The sequence below is a fragment of the Hippoglossus hippoglossus genome, chromosome 1 (genome assembly GCF_009819705.1).
Source record: "Hippoglossus hippoglossus isolate fHipHip1 chromosome 1, fHipHip1.pri, whole genome shotgun sequence".
Lineage (NCBI taxonomy): Eukaryota > Metazoa > Chordata > Actinopteri > Pleuronectiformes > Pleuronectidae > Hippoglossus > Hippoglossus hippoglossus.
In genome coordinates this window covers 17559468-17575569 of record NC_047151.1, presented here as the reverse complement: position 1 = coordinate 17575569, position 16102 = coordinate 17559468, and the positions used below count along the sequence as shown (strand labels likewise).

Genomic DNA, 16102 nt, shown 5'->3' with positions numbered 1-16102 from the left:
GGTACCCATTCATTCACATTCTTGTCCGGCTCTGTGGTCTCTCACCCGCATTTATTCAACTGTACTTGCTATTATGAAGGAAAACACAGCATTGTGTGAAGGTGAGACTTACACTGTGTAAGTGACTTCATGGGTCACTGACAGGAACCTGTGGTGCGGTGTTGACACAATAGGAAGGGTGAACTGAAATGTCTTGTTGGTGCTGAGCAGAGGAGCCCCACAGACCTCCCACACTGACTCCATTATTCAAGGCCATTCTTTCTGCAAGTAAATACCGAAAGTTATTTTAAGATTTTTCTTTTTTTAAACACCTCTGTACTTCAGAATGAAGCAAGGAACCTTCATGTGATGCCATGTTTTAATGTATCACAGCACAATTAAAGAATGAGGCAGGTGTCATTGTCTACTTTCGTGTTTTGGATAAATCCTATTAAAAATCGTAATACTTTTCCTAATCTTTGTTTGGCTCTCAGCCCCACACCCATTTGTAAATCTTTAAAAATTAGTCACATAAAGATTTGTTTTCAAATCATTTTAACAGACTGAGTAATTCACTAAAACAGCTGGGCTCTCTAGGTATTTAGTCAACCAATCTAGCGGAAACGTTGCCTTTACTTGCTAAGAGCTGTCCACAGTGGCTGAAAGCTGTGCCGATGTTGGCTGTTCCATTGCTTCCATTTCTATCATTTACTTGCTTCTACAGAAGTTAGCATTCTACCCAGCTAGCCCCAGATGGCCCAATAGCAAGTCACTGTAGTGTCCAGTCTGACCTGACGAGCTGCCCAGAAGGCACATTATAACCTTTTGTGGTGTAAACCCAGCCATGGCTGAAGCTTTTGGCGAGCAGCCATCACCACCACCCACTCCTGGAAAGAAACCAGGGAAAAACAAATGTTGCTCAGTGGGAGTAAATGGTGCATTTGTTCAGGGGTTATTTTCACCTGTGAGTTAAAACAAGGCTGGTGAGGTATTGAATATAATACAACAGGCTGTGTATATGGTATTAACCAAAGGAATCTAAAGGAACAACAACAACATTGAAATAAATTCAGGAATATAATCAGTACGAGATCCATTAATTGTTTATATGTCCTTTATGATTTGTTTGTAATAACAATGCTTAAAACCCAAGTCTTTTAAAGATCTAATATGTAACAACATGTTTTTTCTTTTTCACATTTGTGTACTTTATCCAAAATGTCAGGGTAATGATATTTTAGAATATAGGACTAGATGGTGAATATCCATTGTACGTTTGAAGGTCTTCTGCACAATTTAAGTTACCAACTATCATTAGATGTTAGCAGGTGTTAGCTGACACCAGCGGATGTTAGGGACACAACCTCAGTTGTGTGCCTTAGCGTCATCCAGTGTTTTGGGCTTGTAATCAACGATACAGGTTGGTTGTGTTCGTCACTTGTAAATGATCAGGCTTATTCGTTGTTTGCTGCGTAACGTGAATAAAACCAATACATTACCTGATCCATGAACATGATTTGCACCTGAGTCACATCAGGTAGATTTTCATCAACAACTCCCATGATCACGTGCTGCTTCACAACATCATCAAACTGTCTTGTTATTGTGTTGTTTGAGTGTTGGCCATGTTTTATATTCAACTGATTGGAAAAGCAAAAACAAAAGTGTTTATCACTGTTGTCTTAGCTGAGTCTCACACCACTCAGTGTTTTGCACACATAGGTCACTGGTGCGACTGAAAAAGGTTGAGCTAATATTACTTGAGTCCAACAGCTGAACCAACACTGAATATAAATCTATCCCTGATTTCACCTCACTGTTGCTGTTCTGTTTGTGCCGATGATTTAGTGACAGTGGACTGAGTGGGAGTCTTTGGCTGTGGTTTCTTCCCGGTGTCTTCTTTTAGGCCATTTATCAGCAATAAATTGTGAAGCAATTTGTCCAAAGAGGGAATTTCACCCACTCTGTGTCTGAAACGTGACCCATGAAGTGATTTAAATGCTGGTTTTGGCCTCACATCATGGACAACCACATGCATAACCACAAATACACACGTTCAAACACATATATGCACACAGACAAAAAGAACTCCGCAGACTAATCGCTGGACTCTCAGATAACGTATTCGTAGATAACTCCCCCGCTGGCTTCCAAAAAGTCTGAGTAAGACAGATGGAGACCAAGACAACACTTAATCCAGCGTGAATCAGCCAACACGTTAACAAAAACAAGCTCACCTATGAGAGCAGGCATTGTGTTCACTCTCAGCAGACTGTGTCACATCTGCAGTGGTTCATCATAAAATATAGAACTCTGTTGACATTCAAAAAGCAAAGGGCGTCTTGACACTAATTATAGCAAAGTTATTCATTCTCCTTCTTTCTCATGTTCGATTCTTACATGTTCTGTAGTCAAAATAAATACTAATCATGCTCTTATCTTAAATTCTCTCCCGGTTGTCATCCACAGAAAATAAATCAAAATTCCGAGGCCATGCAGAAGTTTGCGTTAATCAGATTTGTTTAGTTTAGTGTGTAGTCCCATTGGATTATTAGGGAATCATTAAGAAATGCCACAGTAGTGTGTTTATAACACATTGGAGGATTACTAGCTCAATGTCAAAATCATGTTCCGATGCAAAGGTGAACAGAGAAGTCCCCTCATTAGGTAAACTGATATAAGTCATGATGCTAAGTCAGAGGAACATTGCATTACAGTGAAAGGAATCAGTTTATGGAATAATCTCAGCAACGAAACCAAAGAATCTAGAAAAAACATATTTAAAAACAATTAAAGCCAGTTTGTTGAGGAAATACAATGTAATGTGTTGATTAAGGTTTGTTCTACTTTGTTATTTTGTGTCAGGTAAATCATTTTTAGAGCTTCTTTGAAATAAACTTATAAAATATTAAAATATAATTTCTGTAACTTTGCAAAATTGACAATGCAACAATGCTCTTTTAAAATGTGTTACACAGCTGAACCCAACACAATGAATGTGTTCCTGAGGAGACTGTTGAGAAACTAAAGAAGTTATCCCCATATTTAAGCGATATTGCGTCTCCCTCTTCTCCGTGTGGTCCAGCTTTCGTCCTTTGTGGACGTTCAGGACAGTTTATAAACAATTCTGATATCTGAGTTGCTTCGACAACATGCTGTAAAAACTACTCGAGTACAACCTGGCCCAAGAACAGGTGCAAAATGGCGACCAGTGCAAAAAAAAAAAAACTAAAGCTCGTAAAGAACTTCACAGACACAGAAAATAGTGCGGCACATAAAAGAAACAATTAAAGAAACATGATTGACAGCAGACTTTACTTTTGCACAGAGCCAGGTTTTCCTGTGTTTCTTGTGGTGCAAAAAACTAAACTCATTGTCTGCTGGATGTAGCTTTATATTACCATTTAAAATGGGATTTATATTATCTAACACTTGACAAATAAAAAAATCAAGTAACTAAATGTTTAATGATTATTCCATGATGCTATTCAAAATGCTTATTATTGTGCTGAAACTGCTGTGTAAGTAGCTGCCAATGGGTAAACAGGTTTTAAATTAAACACAGCACAATACAGCTCAATGACTCCAAAATAAAGCTGGGAGAAGAGCATTTAGGAAAAGTTGATATTTATACTTTGAGCCACACAAGCCAATGTGCACTAAGTAGATAAACTGTATTGTGAAGGTACCATGTCCCTCCCGCTCCGGCTGATCTGTTCCAGGGGAGTGTGGATTAAAACAGGTCAGGGTATGGAGGTCAGCCGAGGAACCTGAGGTCAAAAGTCAGAGGCAAGAGAGACCTCTGCATTCCAACTGACTGCTGCCCACACACACACACACACACACACACACACACACACACACACACACACACACACACACACACACACACACACACACACACACACACACAAACTGCTCTATTTTTTAAAGAAAGCCTGTGCTGATGCAGTCGTATTTATCTAAAACCCACAAAAAACCCAACAAAGCCAAAGAAGGAAATATTACATGAGCAGAATGATGAGAATCTACTTTAGCTACAGAATGTGTGATTTTATCGGGAACGGCTCTCCAGACTACCTTCACGAGGGCTACACCAACAATGAATCAGAGGAGAGTGATGTGATATTTGTTCAGAAATTTGTTCTAATAAGATGTGAACATCATAAAACTATGCATATGCTATTTTAGCAATCACATTCTTAGTGCAGGCATGTGTGTGTCTGATTGTCTTATTGGTGTTGTAGCTGTGCACTTTATTTTCCTCAATTTCAAACTAAAGCATGGCTGATTTATCGGTTGGCAGATACAATTTCACCAACATATCAGTATCGGTAATTCTTTATTCATGAGCATTTATGATGAAATGATGCAGACGATTTGTGCATTCATGTTTACAGGTTAAGTAAAAATATGTTTTTTCTGAATTCAACTTCTACATATTTGGTTGTATTTGTGTTTTCCTTATATTTATAGTTATTCATGAACAAGTTTATGGTTAAAGTGTAAAATATCAAGCCTCAATTACATTTATTTGTCATGAGGTTTTGATTACGACATCTTAGGAATCATTGCAATTGCTTTTCTATATATATGTGTGTGTGTGTGTATCAGTAATGTTGGAAACCCTAATATCAGTATCAGCATTGGCCCCCAAACGTCTATACTGGCTGTTGTTGAAGGGCCAGAACACATTGTGGTGAAATTGTTGATCACTGTGCACAAACGCATCTTTGTGTGCAATGACATGCGAGGATCACTGTAGTCACACACACAGGCCGACTGAACAGGACACACAAAGACCCTGCTTTATTCTCTTTTTTTTCTTGTGCACATTCTGAAACATAAATCAGAGGATGCAGGAGAAATGACAGAGAACACGCAAAGGGTTTAAATATGTAGCTCCGACAACATCGTGACACTGGATACGTTCCGTTCTGTTTCAGTGTTTCCTTTGTTACACTTCATCACACAAACTCACTGGTTAATGTTTAAAGGGAAGTTAAAATTTGTTAAGCAGAAGAACTTTTGAATTTGAACAGTTGAATGGCATTAAATATCTTGAAAATGCATTATAACAAATGTATCTCTTTGTTTCTCCTCTCTTTCCCAGAGCACCTCTGCCATTCCTGAGAAAGAAAAAGCCGGTGAGTGTTGACTCTATTTCTTCCTTGTCATTCTCACATGCTCAGTTCACTAACAGATCGTGGCTGGATAGATGAGGATCTTGATGGTCAAAGTGATAGCTGAAGCGTTTGTCTGCAGTTGATCGGGTGTGTCCGTTGTCTGGTGTCATGTGAAGAGGTTCTGCAACACAATATCTGATTGATAGCCCTGTCTGGTGTTCACAACATGGGGCAAGACAGGAAGGAGTAGGAGAGGAGGAGGAGGGAGACAGACTCCACTTCGATGAGACACTCGATGCCAGTCGAGATAAGATCCTCGACGCATCTACTCAACCATCCAGTCTGTTGCCTCTCCTAGATAAGAGCCAGACTGAATTTCGAGCACAAAAAAAAATGGACGCATGTTCATTTGCCTTTTGTCTCACTTCTTACTCAACTTCATACATAACTGTGTTGATCAAACATAAACAGCAATAACAATAGAAGAGCTGTAGAATAAACAGATAAATAACCTCAAATATGCAACTCTATCCCTGCACACACCCTCGGGCACAAGCATTTTTGTGACCTGATTTTATTAGTACTTGTCAGCTCGGCCCACAGTTCCCAGTTATAATTACTTCCTCCTGATGCCATAACCTTCTCGGTACTGCCTTGTTATGTTATTGCTTCCTGTCATCTACTTGGCAAACTTTATTATTATTCGACTCTGAAAAAACCAACAAGCTCAATCTGTGGTGACTCGTACCTCCATTCTGGCTCTGACCTCTCCGTCAGCTGTCTGCCAGCAATGCACAGGGTCATCAGGAAACTACAGATGGACAGACCCACTTTCAGACAGCCGGCAGGGGAGCAGTGTTCATTAAACACCCCCCTGTGTCGTCAGTCCGCTGGTAAACAATACCAGAGAGGTGGTTTGACGTGGGGACGAGGCTTTCATATTGACCCCCACTGTCCCAGAGCCTGCTGGGAGTCCTTACTCACTCTCACTCTGTCTCTCCTTCTAATTACCGCCACTTGCTGAAAACCTTCCATGGGAAATGTGCAGGAGCTGTCAGTATGTTTGCTTGTGTGTATGTGTGTGAGTCAGCCCTACCTTTTTTTTTTTTTACAAGGAGCCAAAAAACTTGCAAAAATGCTCAGTGCCAGCTTCAAAAGGAGCATTCTTGGTCATTTTTCTTCATTTAAATCGGGTTTACTTGCTGTAGGCGAGTTATGTAACCTCCATCTCTGGGTCTGTGTGATGGAACCCAGGACTCTGGAAGGGGGGTGGGGTTAAGATAGGAGTTTTGGGGGGACTTGAAGGAGCACAAAGCCCAGTGTTCATTGTGACACTTCAAAGCCCCCTCTGTATCTCCACCAAGCCCTTGGGAATGACACATTTGTGACAGTGTTACATCACACACCGTGCCCTGAAGGCTCCCGCTGCACCCCCAATGAAAGACAGCTCATTGAGGGTTCATTTTTACTATCTCTGTGACAAACGGAAGCACACCAGTGATCAACACAAAGTTTCCACAGCCCGCGCTCTGTAATGGCACAGTTGATGGCCTCCCCGCGGCGCAGGCTGTACCTTGTGAGCGGCCAGTGTCACGGCTTTCCTGTGCACAAAGAGGATGTGTCTATATGCTGCAGAATTACAACTGACAACCTGTCGTTAAGATGCGTTCTTTATGGGTCTCCTGTGACGCTGGTTAAAGCCTGATCTTCACAGTGCTAATGCACTGGAATGGCATGAAAGAACAACATACCATTTGAAGATGATAAGGACGTCATGCATCAAGTTTCATGAATGTCCTTATCACTGAATGGTCTAGGACATGACACACGCGATGTGATGTAAGTTGTGATGTTATATCACTAAAATAAAACTCTAGATGTACTAAAAGGGTAAAGAAAGAATAAAACAAATCACTTTTAATACCGTCTAGCCACTGATTACCTTAATATTCATGCAACAGCCATCACAATTAATACATTTAAGGGAAAACCCCATCGGCAGCATTAATGTAATATGAGAAATTAAAAAATAACCTTTCTTTCTCTATAATGTCATTTACCTTTCATATACATAAGCTACATTAGTCCTCATTACTGCCGCTGACCTTGTTTGTTTGTTTGTTGATTTTAAAGCAAGATAACACAAAACAACTGAACAGATTTCCATGAAACTGGAAGGTTACAATATGGGTCAGAGAAGAACCCATTTAATTTAGGGTCAGGGGGCGGATCCAGGAACTTTTTATCACTTTCTTTAACATTGCGAGATATGGCGTTTTTGATTCTTTCACAGTTTTCCCAGGAAATAATTAATGGATCTTGATTTTGAAAAATTGAGTGCAGCCTGATTGAATTATGGGAACTAGACCACAAAGCATTGGGCTCTAATATGAACCGTTCTTGTTGACCTTGTGAGTACAAAAGTGATCTTGATAGCACGAGGCGCTGGTTTTGCACAACCTTCTTCAACTAATCAACTCTTCAACCTTGTATACGACATCTTTACTCAACAGAGGATTGTAGACAACTCAAAGTGTAACAGTGTCTCTCAAGCCGTTTTCAGCCGTGACCTGCGGGTAAAGTCTGGAGAATTGAGCCTGGAGTTTACCCAGAGTTTGCCTTCCACACTTCACAGACGCATTCACAACAGTAACAAATCCTCCTAAGAATGATCCACCCTTTTTTTCTCCATCGTAGCTGTGCTTGGAGGCCCCATGCTGTGAGTTCCTCATCTAAATATAAACCACTGGGAATATATATACAGAACACAATGATGGGCATCCAACCAACAACAGAGTTAAAGCCTGACCTTTCCCCTAGACTCATGGCCTCATGGTCTAAGACACTTTCTGTGGTTGTAGGTGGAGGAAAGGAAACCTGAGGGAAGAGGAAGTGGTTTAGCACCCTCAGTAGGGTCCGGTATGGGAGGGACACTCAGGAATTATGCAGTACTTCCTGAGAATAACGTGTCTCATCATTTCTGTCTGTCTGTCTGTCTGTCTGGCTCCCCTTTTAGTTTCCCTTTCTTCTTTATCCGTAGTTTCCCTTGTAGTCACTATTCTTCAATTCTTGGAATTCCAGTGACAAATTCATATTACTGGTATTAAAAGCTAATTTGAAATGCAGCTGTTTTTTTTTTCCCATTATGATTCACAAAGTGATCCTAGACCTGGACACTGACCTCTGGAGATCCCATTTTGAATCATCATATTGTTACGCAATTTGAAAACTCCCCTTTGTTGGTCCATCTGTCTGACCATTGTGCTTCTAGTGGACATACTGTATATATGTGTATATTTACATATGTATGTGTGTGTTGAACATTTTGGCTAATATGCTTATTCATTTTCTTGCTGTGGATTTGATAAGATCAACACCACTCTCATATTTTTTAAATAATAATAATAAGGATAAATCATTTTCATAGCATATTTAAAATCATGAATACATACTAACAGGAAGACAGATTTAGCATAACTTCATACATCGAGGATAGACCCATAACCATTAGAGTTTGGATACCCGACCAGAGCCTGATGGGCCCGGGGGTGGGTTCATACAAGAAATTTGAAATTAGTGAAACATTGACATATTGCGGTTTCAGACAGATTGTTTTTAATTTAACTTTGAACATATTCAGTATTAATGCTTACATGAGCTAATTACCAGCTGGTTATAGTTTTATATTAAGCAAACAGAAACAGGAGCAGTGTCATGTCAATATGCATTTTGCCTAAAATGTTGAACTAGTCCTTTTATAAAAAAACGGCACACACAGATCGTGTCTGTTTTTCTGCAGATCTTGTGACTGGGTGCTTGGCTCCAACGCACCATATCTCTAGTCTTCAAAATTTCCACACAAGTTTCCACTTAATTTGGAGAATGTCACAGTGAAATAAGTCAGCTTTCATTCTGCTTGAGTGTCTTTCCTCATGTGTGACCTGTGCTGCTTTCCTCTTGTTTGTACCCTGCAGCTGGTTTCCCTTCGCAGACAATGGGCCTCATTCACCAATATCTTCTTAAGACTTTTCCTGACGCGTTCTTAAACTGCAGAACTGTTGCATCTGTGTTCCTATATTGACGAATGCCATGTAATTGTACATTGAAAGTGCGTGCCAATTTTTCCTAATCAGCATTGGTAAACGCCCCGCCAATGCCCATAAAAAGGCATGAGAGGAAAATATAAGAAGCCAGGAGTGATTGAGCGAAAAACGACACTGTACCGGACTCAACCCGTAAAAACGTTTTGGGCTATTTTACAGTGTCAGTAGTGAACATAAAATACCACCAAAAAACAATACATGGAATGCAGTTACACGTTCAGTGAAAGTTGTAGCAGGAGAAAGTTGGATAATTGAATAAAAGAAATGGTTTGGTCTCAGATTTGATGTAAAAATAAATATTGTCAAACTCAGAAGAAAGAGGCGGATGGTGAGGTGAACCCTCAGCTGAGCATCAGTGGATACTCCACCTGACCCTGATGGGACCCACTGGGACCGGACATACCGGGCCAGGTTCAGATCAAATGTTTTGAATCATGTTCGGGTTCAGGTCCTGCTCGGTGGAAATCTCTTCTTAAGAACGGTTGGTGAATGAAGCTCATTGCTTTCATCTGAGAAAGTAATTTGACAGATGTAATGAAGCTCCCTGAGCGTGGAGCCAAGTCAATAGTAGCCCATGACTGATGTTGGTTTTTCTGATAATTGTTCCTGCTCTTTAATTGAGTCCGCCTTCATGCCTCCGCACAGACGTTGTATTTTCAGGTTCTCCGTCCGTATGGTCCTACATATGTCAATGACTCTTTTCAGGTGTAAACTGTAACTTGGTAGAGGCAGTAATTCTAGTTTTCCTTATTCTTTCCTTTTTTTGCCACCCCTCTGTACACAGTAAATGGAGTTGCTGTGTTTGTGCAAGGTCACATTCCTGGCCTCCCCCGTCAGTCTATGCCAGCCTCAACACCTCCCCTCAAAACAGCTTCTCCTCTCTCCTCCCATTTGACACACTCGCTCCCTTGCTTCCTGTGTGGAGGCTGGTACTTTAACATACTGTACTCTGCCATTTATATTTCAGTCTTCCACATCAGTTGTGAGCACATTTACATCCTCCTCTTGCAAGCAAATAATTAGACTTTCATATTTTTTATAGAATTATTTGACAATTATTTTTGTATTTTAAGATGGACTGAGGTATATTCAGGCTTTGTCTTGAGTGACCTTAAATTCCATGTATATATTTTCTAAAAGTGGAGAATGTGTAATTTTGAGACACATTTCTTAACTTTAGGTTAACTCATTTATTTGTTAACGCTTAAAACCCCATTCAGTTCTTTGTAAATTTGGAGAGCTCTGTCTTTGGGAATCTATCTCTCTAGTTGTGGTACTCTGAACAGGAAACCTCTGCATGGAGGGGAATTTACAACAGGAAGTCAACGTGCTGAACAACAACAAAAGTCCCTTAACCAAAGACAAAAGCCTTAAGAACAATTATATCATTATTCTTACTTTAGCTTTATTTTGCGGCAGATTGGTTTGTTTTTCATCTATGATGTTTTATTATTTTTTATGATATTTCATTTGTATACAGCTACTTTATGCCTCCAAAAAAGAAAGAAGAAGGAGGCAACTAGGTCAATACGCAATGTTTTTCTGTAGCGGTCCATCCCTTCTCTCGTGATTATAATTTTAACCAAGGTTTATTTCTGCACCAAGCCCAGGCTTTGTCTGAAATGACCCATCAAGAACTCCCATTCATAACCAGGGGACTGTAAATCTTTCAGTGTTGATGTTGTGAGCTGCCTAAGCAGTCCCCAGGCTAATGAATCAGCCCCGGCTCAGCAGGCTCTGTCACTCCCTGGCTGGTTTATACCCCTTGTCTGGAGGTTAGGGGGAGGGATCATCTTGAACACAGAGGAGACTATGATATAGCCTGTTTTGATATACTATACATGGGATATTTTGTGTTTCTATAACTTAAGTCGTCTGGCCGTCTTATAGCTTGCTGCGAGCATAATCTTTTATCCCTTTGATTAACTGCTGCAGAAACACACGAGTCTAAAGGTATCATGTACTCAGATTGGAGTCGTATGAAAGTAGGGCAGACAGTAAGCGTGAAGGGGTGTATATTTGATAGCAGACTAAGGCCCAAACCCATTTCACCTCTTCTCCCTACCCCTACCCCTTGTTTTCATTTGTTATCTTGCCCCTTGAAACGGAGTTACAAGGGTTCGTGGTTGAAATCTTCCCTAGGAATTGGGACAGCACTGCGAAGAAGCCGTTATGTCATCAGTAGTCGTCGTGGGAACCCAGCACGTCATCAGTAGTCGTCAATGTAAACAGACGGGACAAAAAGTTCTGCCGGGGATGTCATTGTGATAACATAGCCCAAACACTTGGCCATTCCCCTCCATCCTAACAAGAATCGGGACACACTATGCCTTCACCCGAATGCCCAAAATGGAGGAGAAGGGCTAAGGGGTAGGGAGAAGGGGTGAAATGTGATTGGGCCTAAGACTTCAAGCAGATGGTCACTTCAAAGCGACTCCCACACAATTACAGTCCCACTCGGACACGCCCACACATACATGCTTCAACATACCGACACATTTTTGGCCGTTCTGTAAAGAATGGAGTACAGTGCATTGTTTTTCACAGACATTTTGATGATAGACTCTTGCATACTGTTTATGTACACTGTTTGAAGTCCTCCCAGAAAACCCCCTGCCCTCATATTTCACCTCCCCTGTCTCCATATCTGGGTCAGTATGTTGGCAGGTACCTCCATCAGATGTAGGTACACTCTACTGGCACGCTCTACTCTAGTTTGACAGAGGGGCCATTTGGCAAGACTTTCCTTCCTGAGGTATGAGATATCCATTCTTTTCCTTCGTCGAACCCCCCCTCATCCCCCTTTCAGGACGTTTTCACTCATATCCAGGTTACAGTCTGTGTATAGCCCCCTTATCACAGGTATATTGTACCAGATACACAGAAAGGGAAAGTACACTGATATGTTGTTGTTATGCAAATACTGATCTAGATTTGTGTGTGTTTGAGTTCTAATTTGACTCAGATGTTATGTGAGTCAACCAGGTGATGGAGGATCGTAAAAATTTGATATTTTTCTAGGATGTTTGTTTTTCTGCATCCTAATTTACAACAATGTCAAAGAGGTCAGTCCAAAATCACAGAGGCACAGGAGAAAGGGTTGTGAAAAACAAGCAAAGACACGGGAATCCAGCCTTATCAGTCTCAGCAAACCTTAGGAGACCATAAAGTCAATTGACCATGATAAGAACAATCCTATCAGCAGACTGCAATAAGCCAATGTTGAGTGCATTACCTTCACTTGCTGGAGCAATCAGCGCGTTTGGCTGATTTTTCTAAAGTGTGAGCTTAGTGTGGAATGTGTTCAAGGAAACCTGAATCGCACATATTGCTCACAACTACACTCTACAAATATAGACACACACTCAGATAAGGAGTGACCAATGCACAAACATAAACATAAAAGAATTTGCATGTAGAATTTTTTAATTCAATAATCGACTGAATGCGCAGCTATGAAGAAAGATTTTATTCACTTTAGAAAATGATCGATCATTATGTTTTGATCAGTGTTGATCATGCTGCAGTCACTTCAAACAAATCAACGTTTAAACTGTAGCTTGTCAGAGCGTGCACGAGAGAAAAGAGTGCAAGCGAGCTTTCAATGAATAAATGGATATATATTATTTTATATAAAATATAATAAGTACCATTTCGTGGATTCATTTATTCAGTTGAGGCGTCGAGACGTCGACGGTCGTGGTTCTAGCCCATGGAAAATCAAACTGGTTCTTAAAAGGTTTGTAGGTTGAACCAGTTCTGCACCAGCACTCGGTTCACTTTGGTGGAAAGGGGGTAACAGATGCAGGTAGGATTTCTCACTGTGCTATAATTGGCCAGTCTGACTGTGACATATGGATAAATGTGTTAGAGAGAGAGAGAGAGAGAGATTGCTTTGCCACAAACCCTTGAGAAAAATGTCAGGCTCTTTAGCTGCGTAACACTCCACTATGTTCACCAGTTAGTAGCTAACTTTGTCTGTGGGATGTTGAGCAGGTGCTGTGTAGTGGGTTTGCTTGTGACCAAACACAGGGTTAAGTAATGGTATTAAAAGTGTTTCAAACAGTAAAGATATGGAACATAAAACACAGATTTGTGTCCATCTTTTCCCTTTGACTTAATTTTGTTGGTCCTGCTCATGGGTAGATAGAATATAGTATTTGAAAGAGTATTAGTAATCTTGTACTCTTCTTTCTGAAATTTCAGGAGTAATAATTATCTTATCCTCTGAAAAAGTAACAGTGTAAAAGTCACATCAGCTATAGATGTGAGTGTTGCAGTTATGATAAGCTTCTTCACAGACCCCAGAGAGTTGTGTTTGCTTAATAGGAGCTAAATCAGCATTATCCGATCAACAGCAATCTAAGTAATGGATTCCATTGTGTTGTTTTTGTCCATCTGAAGCTTGAACATTGGTACATAAGTATTTCTCAATGGCTACTGGCATTTGCTTGGGTTTGTCTTGGGTTCGTATTTGTGTGTATTGCGCATTCTGCTCCTACCATAATATATTCACAGTAAAGTCGTGTCATTGTTTCAATAATTTCTTCATGGCTGATATCTCCATGTCCTTTAGGGAAATTTCACTAAACCTTCACTTTCAACCATTTCTGGGAATAATTTTATTTTCTTGCAACTATTTGAGTGAGTCAAGTTTCATCCTGGACCCTTCATCATCTAATTTCCTGTCTTTTAGTTTCAGCCCTGTGTGAGTTTATTTTTAGCTGCCAGTGCACAAGGACAGGTGGAGCTTCATAACAAGGAGGCTGCCTGGGCACTGGGTTATATAACTGGTACTGATGCTCTCTGTGTCTAGACAGACAAGGGCAGGTGTAAATAGAGTGGATGAGTTGAGGAAGGTGACAGAGAAGAGAAGAGAAGTGTACAAAATATGTGATAATAAAATAAAAAGATAGCAGGGGAGAGAAGTGAGTCGTGACTTTGAACCACTCAGATATTCACACAGAGAGCACTCGAGCTTGTGTCAGAAAGCACTTACTCACACTTACATACACACACATCCGCACACATACACTGGGAGGATAGAATATGAGAGCATTGCAGCACTGGCTGGATGTGTCCCAGCAGTTACCGCACTGATGCTTGCTGCAGCACACGGGAGTGTACGCTCTTGACAGGAGCAGAACAGAGTGAGGAAGAGAGGGAGGCAGGAACCAGAGCAGTGCAGAGGACTGAACAGAATCGGATCGATGCAGAAACTAGTCGGATTGCGGTTCAATTGCTGAACATATGAGCAGAGGGAAGAGGTTTGATTGACAAGGCACAAAAGCACAACAATTGAACAATTGTGGGGAGAAGGTAGGAGTCTGACGTAGGTACGTTTTAGTTGATGCTAATCGGCATGTCTCGTTCTATGAGGCTGCTGCTGCTGCAGAGGTCCTTCAATGACCACATCAGGTCCTCTACCTCCAAAGCCCTAGATATGCTCAGCAAGACCACTCAAGAGAGTCGACTGGCAGGTGAGTGACCACAGCAATGGCAGTGTGTGCATGTGTGTTTGCCAATGTTTTCAAAGACTGCATGTGTCCATGTTTCCTTCTAGAGCATGTAGTTACAATGTGCTACAAGCACGTCAGGTCTCAGATTTCCTGAGCAAGATGCAGAGCTGGTGGATAAAAGTGCATTGTCATCGCCTCAGAGAGAAGACAGAACACACAGCAAGGCATTAGTAAAGTGAACTGTGTCTCTGACGTGTCAGATCAATAGACAGGATTTAATGGATGTGTTGATGCCGCAGCTGATGGGTGCAGGGATAGGCTGCATCTGACCTCAGTTGATTTTAGTGGATCTGTGGTTACATGGATGCATTTCTCTAAGTATATCAGATCTTGAAAATTCAGTTGTCCCTCTTACCTGCCTCCACCACAGTTGCTTACTAGTTTGGCCCCATGTATTACTAATGAGCTGGTCGTCCACACGCAGGACTGAATCCATTAGAATACACTTCCAACTCCCTGGCTATAGCTGCTCCAGCAGCTTGTCTCTAAATAATACAGATAGTTCTCTATCTTATAAAAGCAGTAGCAAAGAAAATGGACTGCATGTTCTTGAAGAACGTTGGTCGCAGATCTACAGGCTCAAGCCATTTTCAAAGAGAGTTATGATCATTTTTAAGGATTAAGATGGAGATGACATTTGGCTCTTTGAAATCCTGACACCCTCCAAGTCGGTACAGGTGCTGGTGCGCCTCATTTCAAAGGAGGTAACAGTTATTTCACTGAATCCAAAGGTCAATGCCCTGTGGCCTAACCTCTTCTATTGAAGTATAGAGAGCCAGGTGATAAATAACCAGCAACAAACACTGTCCAGGATGTTTCAGGCTGTTGCCACATAGCTCACTGTCCCACATGAAAGAGTCGAAAAGTGGGTCAGAGAATTATGACAGGATCTAATTACTGCTCCCTTGGCTTGTCACTCATGTCTCTTTTTCACTTTCTCAATTTCTTGAAGGTGTAGGCAAAATATGGCTTTAACGGGAAATGTTTGTGATCTCAATTAATGTTAAATAACAACACTATTACCTCCACCAAGGACATAAAGCAGGATTACTCAAAAACTACTCAACTGATCGCATTTTTTTGGAGGGGTGGGGCATGACCCATGGCAGAACCCATTCAATTTTGGTGCATGTGGATCCGGATCAGGCGCGGATCCAATAATCTATTTATTTTCTTTCTATAACATCGTGAGATTGGGCATTTTTCAATGTGAATTAAATCCGTGTTCTTGGCCATGAAGTGCTTGAACACATTGTACTGTACCAAGATAGTTATAGATGTTCTTAGTCAGGATTTTTGTCATCATGCAGACTTGACTTCTAATGAAACACAGTGCTAAAAGGTATTGGTGTGGAAATTGCCCTAAATTGAATGA

The 16102-nt window shown here is 40.9% G+C and overlaps 1 protein-coding gene across 3 annotated transcripts in view; it reads left to right on the top strand.

Moving 5' to 3' along the window:
* dlc1 (DLC1 Rho GTPase activating protein) overlaps positions 1–16102 on the top strand; it is an 85863-nt gene that overhangs the window by 26137 nt on the left and 43624 nt on the right. For 2 of the 3 annotated variants that reach the window (XM_034584077.1, XM_034584068.1), the window contains exon 5: positions 5093–5126. In XM_034584077.1, the coding sequence (XP_034439968.1) occupies positions 5093–5126 (34 nt within the window). Of the gene's footprint in view, positions 1–5092; positions 5127–14307; positions 14689–16102 lie in introns of those variants that run through there. The other variant, XM_034584085.1, reaches the window with a different exon arrangement.